This window comes from Myodes glareolus, chromosome 19, assembly GCF_982192425.1.
Source record: "Myodes glareolus chromosome 19, mMyoGla1.1, whole genome shotgun sequence".
Classification (NCBI taxonomy): Eukaryota; Metazoa; Chordata; class Mammalia; order Rodentia; family Cricetidae; genus Myodes; species Myodes glareolus.
In genome coordinates, this window is record NC_142044.1 from 33,733,410 (window position 1) to 33,754,204 (window position 20,795).

Genomic DNA, 20,795 nt, shown 5'->3' on the forward strand with positions numbered 1-20,795 from the left:
TAATCTTACATACTAGCCCCAGTTCCCTCTTCCTCCACTTCTCCCACTCCCTTCTTACTTCCTCCCATCCACTCCTCAGAGGGGTTATAGCCTCCCTTCAGGAGTCAACAAAGTCGAATACACCAAGTTGAGACAGGACCAAGCCCCTACCCCCTGAATTAAGGCAGAGCAAAGTATCCCACCAAAAGGAATGGGCTACAAAAAGTCAGTTCATGCACCCAGGATAAATCCTGGTTCCACTTCCACCACATTCCTTCCCAGCAGATCAAGCCACATAACCGTCACCCACATTCAGAGGGCTTAGTTCAGTCCGATGTAGGATCCCCAGTTGTCAGTCTAGAGTCTGGGAGCTCCCACTAGCTCAGGTCAGCTGTCTCTATGGTTTTTCCAATCATGATCTTGAACACCCTTTTGCTCATATGATCCCTCCTCCCTCTCCATCTTAACGCTTCTATCAGCTACAACAGAACACCCAAAGCCTTCTATGCAGTATGCCCCGCCCCCCTAATAGCACCCATGTGGTCCATGTCCTCTGACCAACTATGGAAAAATACTGTTCAGCTCTAACATGGTGTACATTTTAAATGGTCAACTGTTAAAGGCTTGGTCACCCATTTTTTTTTGAGAAGTTATAAATCTTTCTGGAGAAGAGGACTAGTGAAAGAAATTAATTGAGGTCACCAGGGTGTTTTCTTAAAGGGAATATTAGGATCCCAGTTGCCTATACCAAGATGAACAGCTTTGTTCTGTCTCACAATGTCACCACAGTCTCGAAACATTCAGGTCAGGGCACCATGGACTTCCCTGTAAAACTATGTACCACAGGAAAGCTTTCCTCGTGATAAGTTGACTGTAGCCAGCATTTTATTATAGCACTGGAGTATTGACGCAGACAACGCATACGTATAACATTAACACACCCCATGCACACAAATTCTGGTAAAAGAATCAAAGGGTTTTTATTATTGTTAGTTTGCTTATCATTTATACACATTTATATCACATGTTACACAAAATGCCAACCGGGAAGCAAGTGTAGAAAAATAGTGGAACTTATTGGCACGAATGATTTTGTTATGACTAAGGTTTTGTGTGTCACAGACAATTGGCAAGTTTATTTAGGAAACCGTATATATTTTCTTTTTCAGCAGAGTAAATATGAGTTAGAAATCACAGTGGCATCAGGCTATACATACAAGTTCTTTCCTTGAGACCATGACAAAATACCTTACCTTTCTTCGTCATCTAAATACGTAATATTTGCAAAAATAAATAAAAGTTAAAATAAGTCATCTCATAGCCTTACCCTATGCTATCAAAGGACATTGGTCCAAGGCAGCTCCTTGTCTAAGCATGGCCATGCTTGTGAAGCCATTATGTGCCTCGTATTTGCTTGCACAGCTAGTTTATCTGCTAAATGGAAAAAAAAAGTCCTTAGAGTCTTTAGAAAATCCAAAGACTATAAAATCACAGCCAAGTGATATGGCACTGGGCAGGAAGAACTTCTTGGCAGACTAGATGTTGGCACACACCATCCATCTCTTACCATCCATCTCCTTTGACACTGATGAAGGAACAGTAGCTGTGTTCAAGAAAGCATTGTAATCCTACCTGAGTAGAGTTGAAATCACTTTGACATTTCCTGGGGATCAATCATCTGTATCAAGACCCACATAGGGCACTAAAATCCCAATATTAGAAGTATTGTTCGATTATAGAGCCACAGGATCATATCCTTATTGTTTTGCCCAACACTCTTAGTTCATTCTATCCCAGGCTGCTTAAGTAGCCATCTTTTCCTCCCACTAGATTAGAGGAAGCATTCTAAACTAATACTTTTAATGGCCACCTAGATTTATGACAGAGCCAAGGAAATACCAAATAAATTATGTTTATAAAAGAAATATATTCAAGAGTGAATTATGGGGGAAAATGGGTTAAAGTAAAATCATAGACTTCTCATCAAAACATAGAAAATGACTGTGACTACATGAGCTATACTTTTTATAGGAAAATAATGCAAGTATTTTCCTTTACATATGTATATGTATATACATATAAACATATAAGCATACAATGTTAGATATATTTTATTATTAAAGCTCCATGGGATATGAAAAATGAGGAAAATTATTTTTCCATATGCAACAATTTAGCCTGGAGTTAAAAAGACACTAAAAAATACCTCTGCAATTGGGAGCAATATAAAGGAATCAGTGACCTTTACAGGTTTCAGCTTCCAAACACTGTTAGATGTAATTCATTTCCTAGATGTGAGTCAAAGTTGCAAACTTTTCCCAACTCTTAATAATGGCTGATGATGTGCCCTGAGTAGAAAAAAGATAATCTAACCAATCACGCACTGAATTAACTTCCAAATGTGCAGAGTAAAAACACTTTGGAGTCAATATTTCAACTGATAAAAGCCTAAGCCTATAGTTTCAAACAAGGGACTGTCTCTCAAGCCATTCTGTAAATCACATTTAAGTCACATAGAATGTTTATTAATTTTTTCCTACAAAATTGCCTCCAGAAACCCTTTTGCTACAAAATATTTCCAAGCTAACCCCAGAATTTCAAATTCCTGATTCAGCAAATTCTCTATCTTAGCTTCATTTTCCTGTCTCGTCCATATCTGAACTGCTTTCCTAAGTGAGAAGGTAGGTTCCTCTCATGACATGAAAGTCTACTGTAAGTTATTATCTCGTGACGCTGCTGTTTGTGAATTCAGAAGTTCATGGTATCAACTTACAAGAGTGCTGAATTGTTTCTGCATCAATGTCAGTTGCTGTGGCTTATATAAGAAACTGGAGAAAAGGGAATGGGCTTTTAAAACAAGACACATCAAAACAGCACACACACACACACACACACACACACACACACACACACACATCACATCCCTATTCTGTGTCAAGCAAGGGGTTGAGCCTCAGGTTTTCCAGAAGAGTACACATGATGCTCGCCTCAAGGAATGATATGTACATATGGAAGAATTATGACTGTGATGACAATCTCAAGAGTTAATGAATTTATAGGACCTTGAGAACACAAAGATAAAATCATGATATTGTGACTTCAACTTATTCTTTAGAGGAACATCTTCTCTGTGGACAATTGAGTAGTGGTTCAAGCCCTTTCATAAAGGGACTTGATTTGTGGATGAATATATGTCTGCTAGCCTGGGATGAGAATAAGAGAAAGTACAGACATCACAGTTTCAGAAACTATGTTGTAACTATAAAGAGAAAAGACAATCTGGAGACAGAGAGACGGAGTAACACAGATGGTCTGCCAATAACGAGACACTTCCCCTATCCCCAGCTGCTCTCACTGACAACAATTTGTGAAACCACTTTTGTTGATGAAAATAATTTCTTATGGCATCTACCTTATTGGTTAGGTAAGTGTTTTACACAGGATCTTAGAATCTCACAAGGTTGTGAGTAATCTGACATCTGGTTTTGATTTTTTTTAATTGTGTCATTTCTAATCATGTAACTGGATTAAAAGAAACATAGCTCTCTCATCCCAAAATAGAATGAAAGCACAATGTTTAAACCTCAATTCTAGAAAAACAAATACTTGACTTCACCCTCAATATCATTTGTACATAATATAAACAACACTGAATGACTAGCAGTTTTCTGACTGAACTTTAGGCTTTTGCCACAGGAAGGAATTCCTCATCTAGTACTGCAATGCTGGTCAAAAGCCCAAGACATGAGGGGTCATCAGCACTAGGATAGAATCTACTCTTTTCATTTAGGTAAAGGATCACAATCATCAATTTGTCTTGTAAATATGTGTGTGTATACCCACAGACAGGGGTTGCTCTCCGCTTCAGTCAGGGGAGCTTCTTGTTGTAGTGGATAGCAGAGATGTATAGCTGGTCAGAGTGCTGAGAATGAGAGACTGAGGGCTGACCCCAAATGGGATGACTATAGCAATACTCCACCCTACCTGGGCTCAACAGGCGTTGCCAAAGAGGAGAGCAGGGACACAAGAAGAGAAGAACTGGAGGCTAGGAAAGAATGCTGGGAGATGCTATCTTCTGGATATGACATGGTTATCAGGCTCCTGTATTTACACCAACTCTGATCATTTCCATAAGACCTACACAAGATAAAGTCAGGCAGAACTCCCACAGAGATGGAGAAGCTGATCTCTGGGTCTCAGTCCTTGCCTAGAAAACTATCAACAGTTGATAGCTTCTGGGAGAAGGGAGAATACTTCTCCTTTGAAGGTGCAGCTACTCAAAGGTTTCTAATGCTCGAGTGAATGACCACATATCTAGGCATGTATGGGCAGTACTACTAACTGTACTTAAGTCATGAGTTTTAAAAGACATGAGGTTAGGAGGGAGAGGACTGGGAGATGATTTTACAGAAGTGTGAATGATGAATTGGGGAGAGAAAGCATGTATGATCATGTCTCATTGTATATATGTATGAAATTCCTAAAGAATTAATCAAAGATAAAGTGTTTTTTCCAAGCTGTTCTTCCACATTTTGTATTATCTTATTTGTTGTCATCTTCTTGGGTTTCTCAAGGGGAAGTGCGGAAGTTATGTCTGCTATGCACCTCCAGATGACAACAGTTCAGCATGATAGGAAGAGCAGGGCCATGGACTTACCACAAGGCTGAGGGAGGGGTGGGGTCAAGGATCCCTAGAACCAGAATAGGTGAGGGCTATTTTAACAGCCTGGGGCAGGACTGCCACCTGGGCATCTCATTGTCAGAGATCACAGAGGTAACTTCTTCCTGACACGAGAAGAAAGTGTTGTGTGAATGTAGAATTCTCACTGCTCCTTTTGCCAAGCTTGCTCAGATACTCCCCATGTGTTCTTTAATGTGCCGTCATTTCCTCTTCTTGCTCTCTCTCTCTCCCCATTCCGTAATGTCTTATTTGGTTCCCTGTCTTGGAGGTTCCTTCAGAAAACCCTTCACTGGGCTATATCAAGGCTTCACCATAAAGTACCCCCAAGGAGGACTTCCTGAAGGCCAGTACCTTTCTGGTGTAGGCTGTAGGCCTGGGTCTGACCTCTCATAGCCATACAGCATCGGTGAGGCACATCAATGTTAGTTATCGCTTGATTTTGCTAAGCCCTGAGCTGCTGGAGTCAGCAGTGCGTCTCGGCACAGAGGAGGCCCTCATACAGATGTATCCAGTGGAGGAATGATGTCATGAAAGAATGCAATGATGGCTGCGTGCGTGGGAGAATGGGGCTCTTCTTTACAGTTTCACTTTCATGGCTATCTTCTTGCTCTTCCCCAGACAATGGAAATCAAAATTCCCCAACACCCTGCTCCATCTCAAGGCTCCAGTCCAGCTCCTCCTTAATAAGATCACAATAATTGGTGGCTCCTTCTTGAGTACCCAAGAGTTGTCCTTCACGTGTCTTTGGGGTCCTGTCTGACACAGACAGAAGCTCAGAATGTCAAGGAGCTGCAGAAATGCATACGATGTGTTGTCCCTTCTACACTTTCCCATGATCTCAGCGCTGCCCTGATTTCAGCCTGCCACTGAGGTCATTATGTGACTCCAGACTGACTTTAGCTTTCTACCTTCTTCTTTGAGTTTATTTGGTTCATGATCAGCGAATTCCAAATAAGCTCAAGGTCAGTAATGTTTATTTCTAACTAGTTTGGGGAAACTACAGATCAAACAAACAAAACCTAAAAATAGAACTGAGGAAGGAAACATACTGGCTCATTACCTTGACAGGAATTTTGTTTATCATTTTTATAACCAATAATAGAATGTCCATGTTTACATTATACATGTATATTATATATACTGATATATATATTATATATATATATATATACTTTAATAGAAAGAGACATAAAAAAGCCTTTTCAAATGAGGCATGACACGCAATACTTGACACTCTTATTTACAGGACATGAGTACACCTTCTACATGGTGAGAATGGATTCTCAGATGCCAGTTAGGGTTTACAAAGACAGCAGGACACCTAAAAGAGGCGTGCCATGCAGCTGAACGGTTATTGCCATGATTTCTCACTAGTCCAGACAGCATATTGAAGTTAAAAATGGCATCTGATTATTGGAAAATACGATGATCGTCAGACTCATTCTGACTCCGTAAGTACTACGTGGTCTGTCACATGACCGGGGGTTGACAAGTGCTGCTGCTGAGGGCTGGAGACACAACAGGAAACAAGCAATTCAGACCAGACAGGCAGAGCTCCGCACGTATCCAGAAAGGAGAACTTGCTACAGATTAACTATGCTGCGGGAAGCAGCAGTGCTTGTCTAAGTCAGAAGATCCTGGGTTGCGTGGCGAGGAAAAAAGTTTTCTCCAAGAAACAAAGCCAACATGTCAGGGCCATTGATTAGACAAGAGCCTGTGCCAATCCATGACTCAGGAACTCAGAAAAATGTCCAATGAGAAATGCATGCATCAAGACCAGTACATTAAGAAATGCAGAAAAGACCCTCAGAGAAATCCTGAACTCACTGTAGGTCTACTGTTGCAAAGCCTTCAGTCCCTCCCAGTTTGTTGCTCTGCAAACTAAAGATCTGCACTCATTTCCCATGGTCTGAATTTATATACTGTGTGTGTATGTGTGTGTGTGTGTGTGTGTGTGTGTGTGTGTGTGTTTATGGTTCTAGCATGTACCCAGACTCCCATGGCTTTCTTCCCACAGGATCAGTGACCTGGGAACCTGGTTCAGGTGCCCAGAGCAGACAGGTTTCCATACCATGTAGGGTTTTTCTGAAAAAAGAAAAAAAAAATCCATGGGCTTTGTCTCCAATGTGTTCATTCATGCTGCCCTGGTTGGTGCATTTCTTCTAAATGTTCATCCTTTTGTCTTTAGCCTACATAATGCACTTAAATGGGGACAATTTTAAATATCTTGGTATTTTCAAAACTTTTGTGTCCATCACCCACCAGTCACACTTGAAGTTGGGTTTCCAGTCTGGCTTTTGTTCTCCAGTCTGATCTCACTTTAGCCTCTGCTATCTATTAGTTTCTACAAATGTGGTCTTTCCTAGCCCTTTATTTTCCTAAGGCAAGAAGACATCACTATTGAAAGATAACAGCACCCTTCTTAAAGCTCCCCTGAGGTTCTTTACCCAGCCTGCCTCTCTTGGGTTGTCTTTCTCCTTCCAGGGAGAAGAGAAACAGCTGGCCATGTTAATGGTTTTGAATGGTTGCCCTTGCATTCAAGGCTAATACAGCATGTCTTTGGAAGTGTGTCAGCAGGAGTTTCACACATGCATACATTCATCCGACTGCCTCCTTTCGCCAGGTAGAGCCTCTCTTGTCTTCCCTACTTCCGACAGGACTTTAGGCATTCATTAAAACCAATTTGTGGACCAGGCAATGCATAGAAAAAGTTTAAGGAAGTAGGTGGAACAACTTGTTCGATATGTTCCCCGCAGCTGTTTCTGTTTACACCAAACCTGTATTGACCAGTAGCGTCGCGTCACCTTTATCTCCCCTCTTATTCAGTCGCCCTACCTATTGCTGCTAGAAAACAAAATGTGAATTTATCACACTTTCTCTTGTCCTTTCTTTAGAAAACATGGAGAGGATAAGAGCGTGTACAGAATAATTTTTTTTTTGAACAAGTGGTATGTTTGAACTACTAAGGGGTCATATTTATAGGAAGATGCCCCACTTCCACACAGAAGTTAACCTGAGTTCTGAAATGTTTGTGTGCACTTAATAGAATTAACACATGATAAAGCTATGACCTAGTAACAGACTTGGAAAATCTAGTTAAGTTGGATCAATTCCCGTGAGCCAGGGTGGTTATGAAGCTGGGCTCACCAATGGCAAGTGTGTTCTGTTTCTTATTTTCTCTATTATCCCTAGAAACAACTTGAATGAGACTCTAGGTAGCTAGACAAATTCACGAGAACACTGTTGTGGTTTACACTGTTTGTTCAGCTTTCCCAATGTCTCAGTTACAAATATCTCTAGTGTCCAGTCCCACCCCAGCTTCATCCCTCCACACCCTCCATCTCCTTCTACTCCACTCTGGAATTCAGAGGTATGGAAAAGCATGACATAGCTAAGAACTGAGCTGGTCTTAAACAGCTCTGGCCAGTCACCCGGCTGTTCCCTGGAGGCCCTACTTGAAATAATTGAGTCCTGCCACCAAGAAAAACTTCTCAAGGAAGAGTTCCGAGTCCAGCACAGCGATATGAGCTGCCCGGCCAATCAGAGTGTTGGCAGTGTTGGGCAGAGCATGGAACACATTGTGTCTGATCAAAGTGCAGCCCTTAGCTTCCACCAGAGGGCCCAGGAGGTTGTTGATCATTTCTGCATACACTGGCCCTGGAAGGAGGAAAGAAAACAGAGGAAGTTAGAGCAGAGGGTTGCCATATAGGCTGGAGAACATCTCTGCACGTGTGTTGGCACAGCCCATAAGAGACTGAGTTCCAACCTCATGCTAGGGGGTGCAAATAAATGAGGAATGGAATCCAGTGTCTCTCTAGAGATTGCACGTGGTGGGGTTATCATGTCTTTCTTCGGATAACATAGCTCCCTGGTGTCAGACGTCACAGTACAAGTGAGAGGAATCCCTAAAAGAATGTTGTCTCCCAGCAAGGGACTAAGAGGAAGAAGACACAAGCAAATGCCGTCAGAGATTCAGTTTCTGCATCAGAACACCATGGGGGCTGGATCCATATGTGAATCACTTATGAAAACTGATACTTCCTGATGTCAAAATTTAAGGCCAAGCAGCACTTCACTATCCCCTGATTCTGGTGAAGTGGGGGGGGGGTGCAGGGGTTTTTGCTATTAGGTTCCATTATTTTTATAATTAAAAGACTCAGTTGACTGTGTTTCTATCTAAAACACAGTTTCAGGTTTGCTTTAGAAAGCGGGACATAGAGACATGCAGTAACAGAAATCACTGAGCAAAGAGCAGCGTGTCCACCAGCGTCTGCAGTCCACATCGCTCCTCCATCAGCTGCATTCCTGCAGCATCTTCATGACAAACTTCATGCCATACAGGGACACCTGCTGGATGATACTGAGGGCCAAGGTGGTTTTTTGACTCAGTGGGAACGGTGGAAACTGTAAGTTGTAACATACGTCTCCAGGTGTCCATTCCAACTAAGACTCATGGCATAAAGTCATTAAAGGGCTCCGTTTTCACAGACAAGGGCAACCCTACTGAATAGTCCCATCATGTCACCCTGCTCCAGATACTGCTCCATTCCACACCGACAACCTTACACTGCTCCCCCTTCCCCTCAACTTATCATTAGTGCCCACTGTCGGGGCTGTCTCCCTAAGTGGGAGGGTACTGGACTGGACCGGATGCAGAGAGCACTGCTTTTAACCTCTTATTCTCCTCTTTCAAGGCCCTGGTAGTTTTGAAGCTGGGGAAGCTAAAATACAAACTGAAATAGTCTTGGATTTCTTTGTGAAAGTATCTGCCCTGATCTTACCAATTTGTCTGAACAGAAATGGCTTGTGGTTGGAATGAAAGGAATTCTCCTTCGAAAGAGCCAATAGGGCTGCCTGAGAATCGCAGCAAATTTATGTCATAAAATCATATGCGCCAAGTGAGGCTTTTAGAGAGGACATTGAAGTCAATCCAAAGTTAGTATCAAAGAACTGGATATGAGCAACGGGTGTAAAGGACGGACTCTAGGTGTGGCCTGGCTGCTGCATTTGTAATTCAGAGCAGTGGTTGGGCCTGCACAATATCGAGCCTGTTAAAAACGGAGGGAGAAAGGGGCTCCAGATGCCCCACTCCTATGAAGAGCTATTGCCTCCAGATGACTATTGAGGGATGAAGGCTCAATTTTCTTTAGAAGTGCAGCCCCCGGTAGGTGACCCCAGTTGGTCACCACATACCCATGTGCTTATGAACAACATTAATTGGACCCAGTGGGTTACTAAAACTAAAGACATGAAGTTGGATGAAAAAATGTGTTGGGGAGTGCTAGCAGAAGGGGTTGGAGAGAGGGAAAGGGCATGGATATGACCAAGATATATTGAATAAATGCATGACAATTTTAAGAAATAAAGATAAAACACTTTTTTAAAGGAATGGCTGATAGAGTAATAGGTCAGCCATGTTTATTGTTTTGGTCAGAAAAGTCCCTGCCTCTTTTCACAGACGCCTATAACAAGAATTACACCTGCGTGTTGTAACATAAAAAGAAACAGAAGGAGAACACTGTTCTACCAATTTTATAATCTGTTTATATTATATATGCAGCAGGGCCTGAAGCATGATTAATAAAAACTCAGACAGATACTGTTGAGACACATTGTTGCCTTTAACTCCTAGTAATTATTTTTAAATATACATGGCACATCCTTAATTATTTTTCTCAAATACAGCACCCCTTTCCTGTTGATCAACTTTCAGGCTGGTATAAAATTGTCTGCACAACAATCTGGTGACTAAAAGAAGTGACAAAGAGACAAGGGAGATCAGAAGATTTATCGCAGAATTTTTAGAAGGTAGGATTTTTTTTAGCAATACTTAATGAAAACAAAAGTAATGAAATGAACAAATATTCCCATGTGGTCAGGTAAATTTATGAATTAAGACACGTGGCTCTGATAACTCATTTAAAAGTGTCAAGTAAACATGACCATAGAAAAAAAGGGGTGCTGTTTCCCTATCACTAGAAGGATTCAAATTGTAGGTGGATATCCTTTAAAGAGGGGCAGCAAGTCAATGTCTCCAAAACAGAAGAGAGTGGTATAAAAGGATGCATCTTAGCAATAGCTTTAGGCTAGTGTTTGACAAACTCTCAGAGGCTTGCACAATGAGTCATTCCAATTCTAGAGGAAAACATCATCTGCAGACCCTACTGGGGACCCAACCTACGCCTCTCTTTTCCTCTGTGAAACTGGAATTACGTCTCTCACCACGAAGAGGAAATGAAACATGCAAAGGGCCTAGAACTGTCCCTGACACATGAAGACCTCAGTGTTCAGCAGTTTTGCTCTAATAAAGGACAGGCAAAACTTGCCAGCACATGCCATAGGCTCACAAGACATTCAGGAGTGTCACCAACATGAGGCTCAAATCTGGAACTGAAGCTTGCAGGGTAAGCAAAGAGGTGTGGCTGTGGGTTATATTTAGCACCTGGGGCATAAATTTAGGGGCCCTGTATTAAGCGTTTACAAACTTCAAATGTCACCAAAATTACTGGAAGTAAAGAAAATAAGAAAGCTAGTGAATGACCACAGAAGGAAAAGGCTTGGCAGTCTTCTAGCAGTGACATGGTCTTGTAGCAGTGATGCATTCTGATCAAGTCTGAACTTAAAACCAGGTCACTAACTCTTTTACTCTGGTCTTAGAGTAGAGTAGTGTGCTCTGGGAAAATAATAAATCTAAAAATCAATCAATCATCAAAAAGCATCAAATCAAGTGTGGGTTGAAAATTATTAGTAAAGGTCTTTAAATTAATATCTCAGAAACAGTAGAGATCCTTAGACACTCTGGTAGAACAGAATAGCTGGAATAATTATTTGAAAAGACAATTGGCTTAGATTTATCACTATTTTTGCTTTGGTAGCACTACACAAACACACAAAGGCTCCTAATGCAATAGGATTTTATGCTTCTAAACAAGAAGGGTCATAAAAGTTCAGAAAATTGTAAATTTTTATTTAGGTTGTAATATATTCATAAAATAAGCAGAATTTTTAAAATGATGTATGTATATATAATAATTTAATTATGGGCAATTAAGTATAACATCACGCTAAACAAACCATGATAAAAAAAACTTGTAGCTCTGTGTGGTGTGTGTGTGTGTGTGTGCACATGTGTGCGTGTGTATGTGTGTGTACATTGCTGAGTATGTGTGAGCATGGGTGAGTGAAGCAAAAGGACACCCATCATCAGGTGTCTTACTCTCTTGCTCTCTGCTTTATTGTTTTCGAGAGGGTCTCTCACCAAATCTGGAACTCATGAGTTGGCTAAACTCAATGAGCAGTGAGCCCAAGAACCATTCTCCTCTCAGCACTGGGCTCACTGATAAGCAAAGCCACGCCCAGCCTTCCAATGCTTAGGATCCAAACTCAGGTACTCAAGCTTGTACAACAAGCACTTCAACTCCTGAGTCATCATCAAAACCCTGGAAATCTACCACTTGTAAGTAGACTCATGCTTACAAAGAGAATAAAAGAAAATGAGGTGGAGGTAAGGGGGAGTACAGAAAGGATTAATTCTGATCACAGTTGGATAAAATAGATTTGATTTCTCCAAATACTCTATGAAGGAATATTTTTCTATTTTTTCAGATTTATGTGTTGTGTCTGTGTGTATAGGTCTATGTGACTGTGTGTGTGTCTATGCATGCATGTTTCTGTGTGTGTATGTGTCTGTTTGTGTGTATTTGTCTGTGTCTGAGTGTGTGTGTGCACACTCTCAATTGTGTGAGTGCATCTGTGTATTCACACTCTAATGTGTGTGAGAGTGCATCAGTGTTTTCACACTCTCGTGTGTGTGTGTGTGTGTGTGTAGGCATTTGTGTATGACATGTGTATTAGGGTGTCCTTGGAGGACAGAAAAGGGCATTGGATTATCTAGAGTTAGAATTACAAGTGTTTGTAAGCTACCTGATATGAATACCAGGATAGAATTCAGGTCCCCTGAAAGAGCAATACATGTTCTTCATCACCGAGCTTTCTACCTGATCCTTTTTGAAAAAGATTTATTTTTAATAGTTTTCTATTTTAAAGAATAATTTTCTGGTCATATGGGGTGGCAAGGCAGGAGAATCTCTGTGAATTTAAGGCCAGCCTAGTCTATGCAATAAGTTACAGCTAGCCGGGGCACATACTGAGACTTTGTCAAAAAGACAAAACAAAACAAAAATAAAACAAAAAAACAAGTTAACAAACATTAAAAAATAAGTATTTTTTGTGACACACTTTAGGTTACTTTCCAGAACACATACTAGACCGTAAAAACCACAAGACCATTTTCTGTATTTAAATTATTAAGGTAATTTTTCATTCAAGTTTTGTTAGGTTTCCCTTGATTTAAATAGAAATTTTGAATGTTTACATATAAGTACCTAGTTTGGGGGTCTTAGACCCTTTAAAAAATTCATAATGTAAAAAAAATAAAAATATAACAAAAGCACTTGATTTTGAAACAGTAAAATATACTACTATATAGAAATAAACTAACCAGCCAGAGAAACAAGGAATGCTAGCCCATCTCCTGGTTCTGGTTGCCTAGAAAACTTACACCCTCATCAGCTGACCTCTCCCCGGAACCTCAATAGTCTCCAGCCCTTGTCTCATTTCCCTCTGGTAAAAATGGAATGTATTACACACTATTTTCTTTCCTTATCCATTGTACTTTGCTCTCAACACTCTTGCTTCCCTGCTCTAACTAGACATTAAAGTCCTTACAGGGCAGAGCCCATTTCCCAAGTCTGTATCCATCCTTCTATTTTCCATGGACAACACACAAATGGAGTTTACCAGTTTCAGGCAACTGACAAGCAAATGGATGTTCACATCACACAAAGGAAACATTCATACTGTTATCAGCAATCTGTGTGCATACTCAGAGTGTGGTTATCCCAACATTCCATTCCAGAATCAGGGCAGCAGTGTAGGCTGCCCAGAGCCTGAACCTAGCTAGTATATATACTCTGGATTTCATATATCTGCTTTCACTTGGAAAATTAGAAAGTCCCTGTCAAAAGGAAATGTAGCTTACCTGTGTGTCGATCTTTGAGGGCGGTTTTACACATTTCGATCCTCGCTGAATGAAATGGCACGTAGCGGTCTTGGGGAGAAGCAACCAGAACAACGTTTTTAAAATACTGCAGCCCTGGAACAAGAAGGCAGGTGAATGCTTTCTATCTGTGTCCTTTACACTGACACCCCCTCTGGGTGTACACATTTAGAAGTCTCCCCCAGAGAGTGGCAGTGAGGAGACACCGGGCACTGTGCTGTACCTTTACCCAGGACTAATGCTCCGAGTGTCAATACTAATGACTCGGGAGGAGACATAGCAGGCACTTGTGAGAAGCTGAGAACGGAACTCAGTATGTTAGGACTTTTGTGTTTTGGACATAAGATAAAGTCCTTGACCTCAAGAGTATAGAAGCCAAGGAGTTTCACTGTGAATACTGAGAAAAATGCAGAAAAAGTACCTTGCAATGAGAACAAAACCTGTCTCTGCAAGCTAGGAAAATATGGAGCCTACAGGGAAGATGGTTTCATCTTTCTCCTTCTTCCTGGCTCTTTAATCCTAGCCTCTCCTCTCCTGTCACCTGCAGTAGGAAAGCCTTCCCTTGCCTCCTCCAACTTCCCCTCCTCCAAGCTTGCCTTCTCCAGCCTCACTCCACTCCAGCATTGCCTTCCTTATTTGTTTCCCACAGAGAATATAGACAATTTTCCAACCCAAAGTCAGCACAGCTAAGTGATGCAGCCCTCAGCACTCATTGTGGACATCTGGGAACAGTGCACAGCACACTGCATTCAGCCCCCACCTGAAGATGGAGCGCTTCTTATCCTACCTACAGTTGAACAAGACACTGGCTGACTGTTCTTGCTGACCCTCTCTATATGGTCTCACATCCATATCCGAGGTCAGAACTGAGCATCACACACTGCGACAGAATCCAGGGCTATGGCTGGCTGATATGGACCCAGGAAGGATGGTAACCCCGAGATCTCCTTCAGGACAGAACTGGAACAACACTCCAGCTCTTGACTGCTCCATGCCTGAAATAAACTGAGACTTCTGTGTTGAACTCATTGCAATTCGGCATCTCTGTATGCCCAATCCTACCTCTTTTCTCCTACAGCAGCTAACTGAATAATCCTCTTAGAATAGGGAGACACAAGTACAAAAGGAATAGTTAGATCTTGTATGTGACTTTGATACAGGGGTATCAATAGCTGCTCCCTTCCTGAACATAGACTACTGGTCCATTATTGATGCTTCCCTCTGTCATGGACTCTATGATCTAGGCTGGGTTTTCACACTACTCTACATCACCACCACAGGGTGAGGAAAAATAGAAAAGGAAGCTCGTGTGGGAACCCAGACAATGCTCTACCCACTCTTTATGAGGATGGATCCACACAGGGTGATGATGGATCCATACATACAAGGTGAGGGTGGACCACAGTCCTGGCATGCCAATAGAATACACTACATGACTGGCAAGGAATGGAAGTCACAGCTTCTATGTACTGCATCAGCCCTGCACACACCTTGGTTCCTGCACTATACAGGAGGCAGGTAGAGACAGGCTGACACATTGGGTATCTTCCAGCCTCTCAGCAGATTGAAGAGACACTGCTGGAGAGTCTCAACATATCTCACAGGAGCAAACGAACACACTGTCAAAGTGAATCTATCTTAAGATCTCATCCTCAGGGGCCTAGTAAGCCACACACCTGTTTTCTGGCTAAGTTGGTAAAGGAAACATTTGCGCAAATCAGCATTATCCCTGAAGGTCAACTGCAAAAGGGAGCCAGATTTCTTCAGTTTCTGCATGAGCCACAAGCCTAGGAAGAGAAATGGAAAATGAAGATGAAAAAGTAACTTGAAACAAAGAAGATATTTTCAGTTAGCTTAAAACAGAGCAATGGGACTTTTATCAGATAATCAAGAGTTAGGTTTGTGTGTGTGTGTGTGTGTGTGTGTGTGTGTGTGTGTGTGTTTTATTTGCATGTGCACATAGAGGTCAAAGGAGAACATCATGTGTCGTTTGAGGATCAGGTGTCTGATATATCACACCCCATCATATTCCCGAGACGGGTCTTTCACTGAACACAGAGGAAGGCTGGCCGCAGCAAACCCCAGAAACCTTCCCATCTCTATCTGCTCTCTCCACAGCACTGGGGTTATGGCTATGCATGGATGATGGGGACATCCAGAGTTTTATGAACATTCTAGAGACTTGAACCCAAGTCCTCACACTTGTGCAGTCACTGTTCTTATCCAATAACTGGTGTCCCCAGTCCCCAAATTTACATTCTTAGTGTTGGTAGCAGGAGTATAAAATTGTTCTGCCAAATTACACAGCAATGGCTTCTCTGACCATGAAACCAGGCATACTCTGATAGTCATTTGGTCTCCTTCAGTAAAGGTAGCTAAAGGGAAGAACACCCAAAGGTCCACAGACTGGAAAGCTAGAATACATATTGTTTACACATCTCATGAAGTGCTTATGCAGATGATTACAAGAGTATAATAGATGTCAACAATAAAGGAATGAATGCCATAAAACATTATAGAGAGAGAACCATATACGATAGTTGTTGATATAAATGTCAACATGTGTAGAAAAATATAAGAACCACAGTGAATTAATTACTTTAGGTATTCTAGGTTGAATAAACTGGGTATTATATCCTTTAAAGGCTTTTAAAATATTATTTCAAGCTTATAATTATTTGGAGGAAGTAGCTAAATAAATTTATCTTTGTCCAAAGATGGCTTTGGGTTTATTCTGAAGAAAAGACATTTCTTATGTATAAAAGTACAAAATAAGCCATGAGCACAGGTATCATCCTTAAGATACTGGAGAGAATAATCATGAAGCCAAGTCACACCTTGAAGAAAGTTGCAGAGTGATTGGGAAATATGGGGAGGAATGGAGGCATGGCAGGGAGAGAGAGCTCATTTGAGGTGACCTCAATACCACATGAAGAATCGAGCCAATCATAACATATGCAGTCCTATTTGTTCAGTCTGAAAGCTGTTTTGCTTTTAAATTGGGTTGTCTGTTTTCTTGGGGTTTAGTGTTTTGAGTTCTTTGTACATCCTAGATACTAATTCTCTTGTCAGATGCATAGCTAAGAAATATTTGCCTTTCACTCTATAGGATGTGAGTGGATGGATCTCAAGGAGTAGATGAATATGATCAAAATACATTGTATGCATGTATGGAATTCTCAAATAATTAGTAAAAAAATACGTTAAGGATATATGATTTAACTAACACTTACCATCACTGTATAAATATCTTGTATGTGTTTCTGAATGTGAAACCATTTGCTAAAACCCATTAACACTGTCTCTGGGGTCTGCATGTGTGTCTAGCACCTTGTTGAGTCATGCAAGGCCCTTCATCATCTGGCTGTGGTCAGGCACTTCATCCGTCTTGCCCTGTGAAGTGCAGTGGTTCTATCTCTGAGACTTTGTTTCAGTTTGCTGATTAGATGAGCCTTCTAGGTCATTACATACACCAGCAAAGCTTCCTACAATCTGCCTCTCATTTTACATCAAGCCTCTCTCTTCCTCCTTCCCGTTGCTGCCCCTTCCTCCACCTACAATAGATAACAAGTCAGCTTCTTAATGTTCCCTTTGAATTCACCTCTTACACAATCACGAATGCATGTATGCATGTGTATGCCCACACAAGTCAGATCCCGGTGCAGATGAGTTCCACACCTGCAGAGTCAACACACCAAGGGTTAAAAGTATTTTTTTCAATAGTTGCGTGTCCTGGATAATTTTTCTGGACATTATCCATAGACAACACTGTATATTAACTTCTTATATAGCATTTGAATTTTATTAGGAGGTAAAAACTAGAGATGATATAAAACATGAAAAAGGGTTTTCTAGGTTACATGTACAAACTATGAGAGTTTATATGATAGACTTAGGAATTCTCATCTGTTTGAGTCTGTGAGGGTTCGAGAAGCCATCAGCAATAGATACTAAAATATAAATATGAACACACACATATATTCCATGAATATTTAAACACACACATAACATTTGTAATAAGATTAAATACATATGTGTACTATATATGCACTGTAATATACATACATACATATATATACTGTAAATATGTATACATGCTGCAGGAGCTCCTTCTGCTCCTTCAGCCAATAGCCTTTAAGATACCAGCCCACTGGGGTGTGGTCTCTTAAACTTTAAAAAGCAGCAGAACCAGGCCTCTCTTTCTTCCAGCCCGTTTCCACAGCTAGACTCTGCTTCCTGTTTGCGAGGAGAGGACTGTTGTTTGGGATGGTGATCTGTAAGGTTTTCCCTCAAATAAATAACCTTCTTTTATGACCCCTAATTCTTAACTGGTGTGGGATTGTTTTGGGGCTTCATATACACATATGCGAGCATGCACACGCAGTCTCCCTTTCACAGAAAGTAAATGAATATTGTAGAGTGAGTAGCCTTAGCTAAATTTAATAATTAGAAGCCAGACTCCACATATGAGAGCAAACACAGTATTTGTCTGGATATCAGCTTAATTTAATATTTTTCAGTTCTACCTATTTATTTCAGGAAATTCCATAATTTAATTTTCCTTTTTTGGTTGACTAAAACTCCCATGTGTATAGGTACCACACTGCCAGACCAAATCTCCATCCACCATCCCACATTCCGGAGAGCCATAAGATCCCGTCAAACACTTCTGTCTCCAGTTCTAAGTTCCTCATGCCTCTGATTAACTCTGAAGAATAATGAGGGTGATGAAGCCTTACCTGTACTAACCAGGGTGCTGTTGTTGTACAGAGTCCCCAGGTGAGGCCCAGACAGTGACAGGAATGTGTGGAGTTTGTTGAGGTAATACCGGAACCGGGGCCTTGTGAGGACGGATCTGATGATAATGTTACCAAGAGAATGACCGATGAAGCTGTTTAGAGGCAGGAGTGATACATGTGAGTGCCGGCAGGGAACCACTGCCCGGGGATGGGCTAGAGTGATAAGCTCAAGGTCTTAGCATCTTCCCCCAGTTACGGAGGACCTGACATAAAAATGGCCACTACAGCCTCACTATCGCCCAGTGTTGGTGCTTGTGAATGGAAACTTTGCTCTAGGCAAATATAGTGAGGTACAGGAGAACTGTGGTGTTTACCTCATAGGTCCATTATGAGAGCAGTGCCCCTGATGTCTAGTCCCCAGACCTCCTCTCAACCCATCTGGGGACAGCATGGAGTCCTTTCTGAAATCCATCTATCTAAGCACTGCGCTCTCCTGGCCATTTACAAAATGAAACCCCCGTCTCTTATACTTTCCCAAGAGGTCACTCATCATCCCAGCTCTGCCCCCACTCAGCTCCTCATTTCTCTGCACATGTACTGAGCTGTCTGCTCCCTCTTATACTGATTGACCATTCTCCTCCATGCTCTGTCCCAACTTCCCGCTCCTTCTGGACCCATAAATTCAATATGCCATTCAGATTTCAATGAGTCATTTCTCAAAACTCTATAATATGGCAGGTGCGTCATCTTACCTCTTCTCACAGTAAACATAAAACCAACAAAATAAAGACACAGATGTTAGCCTATACAATTGGATTGCCTGAACTGTGTGATGCCATTACCACCAAACCATTCCTGACCTCAGAATCCTGATTTGTGAAATAAATACGTGATCTCATAGCCCTGGAGACTAAAAACAACAACAGGCACCATGACTTTGGTCCTATGCTGATGTATCTACATGCTAAAACAGAACAAGCTAGTCTGAGCTATCTAAATTTTTAGACCAAGCTTTTGCGATATTTTGAGGATACAACTGGCACTGGCTGAAACCCTCTCATTGGATGGGAGAGTCCTGCAGGGTTCTAGTACATTAATTTCCTGATAATCCAATTAAGACATAACAAAGGGTGGCTCAAGGAATTGAAAAGTGTGCAAAAAGTTGCACATTCGGCACATGGCAGATCCTAAACTTGGGAGAATTCAAACATGAATTCAAACCTAGAGACAGTTGTTCTAATTTTAAGATTCCTAGTGCTCCACAGCAAAATATTTATTCTTAGCATTCATATTATGAGAGATATTCAGGGAAGAAACCAGACTTGCTATTCACTCACTCACTCACTCCTATCTAAAAGTAATCAGATTCATTAAGAGCCCAAAATTCAATTATCATAGTGCCTTATAGAAGTATCTAAACATCACTATATGGCAAACACTCAAAAACATGTCACCCATCTTCCCTCAGCATTAGCTACCTGTGGTTTCCTTTTACCTAATTCGGGATATGGAGAGGTTGTACAACTGGATGTGTTGAATGATTTCATCCAGCAATCGATCTGTCATGGTATCAAAATCTGCAAATGTGTCCATCTGTAAGAAGAGAAGAGGAGAAGATGTTGGAAGAAGTTATGACCTCTGTTGGAAGAGGGCCACTAGTTAGTTCCTGGCCACCCAGCTAGCTTAGACCCAAAATAATCACACAGAAACTGTATTAATTAAATCACTGTTTGGTCCCTTAGCTCTAGTGTCTTATTGGTTAACTCTTACATATGAATGTAACCCATTTCTATTAATCTGTATTACCACGTGGCTGTGGATTACCAGCTAAAGTTTCAGCACATCTCACTCTGGTGGCAGCTCCATGGTGTCTCCCTGACTCTGCCCTTATTTCTCCTAGCATATAGCCTAGCTTTTCCCACCTAGTTCTTTTTTGCCCTTGCCATAGGCTCAAAGCAGTTCTTTATTCATTAACCAATAAAAGTAACACATAGACAGAAAGATCTCCCACACTATGGCCTCTATGTAAGAAATCCTCTTTCATTAAACAGCATGACATTTTTTTAGAGAAGAATATAAGCATCTTTTAAGTTTTGAGACATAACTTCAAGATATGAAGTCCACTGGGTCTCTAATGAAGAACCTGGGCATCTGCTAAAGAACTTTCAGTTAGGGGAATAAGGTGGAAGATGGGAGTATATGTTCTTGGAATGTGTGAATGTGGTACCGGCTGCCTCAACATGAGCTCACTGTGTCTGGTGAAGGAAACAGACCCTGTGAAAGGAGGCCACTTGCTCACTTTGTGTGAGCCAGATTCACACCAAGACATGCTGGAGTC

At 41.3% G+C, this 20,795-nt stretch overlaps 1 protein-coding gene across 3 annotated transcripts in view; it reads right to left on the bottom strand.

The window, feature by feature from the left end:
- Positions 1–934: 934 nt before the first annotated feature.
- Fam135b (family with sequence similarity 135 member B) overlaps positions 935–20,795 on the bottom strand; it is a 280,584-nt gene continuing 260,723 nt past the window's right edge. For all 3 annotated transcript variants that reach the window (XM_048457323.3, XM_048457322.3, XM_048457321.3), the window contains exons 16-20: positions 19,953–20,050; positions 18,458–18,609; positions 15,395–15,505; positions 13,701–13,814; positions 935–8,317 (exon numbers count right to left, since the gene is read on the bottom strand). In XM_048457323.3, the coding sequence (XP_048313280.3) occupies positions 8,112–8,317; positions 13,701–13,814; positions 15,395–15,505; positions 18,458–18,609; positions 19,953–20,050 (681 nt within the window). In that variant the 3' untranslated portion in view covers positions 935–8,111. The remainder of the gene's footprint in view (positions 8,318–13,700; positions 13,815–15,394; positions 15,506–18,457; positions 18,610–19,952; positions 20,051–20,795) is intronic.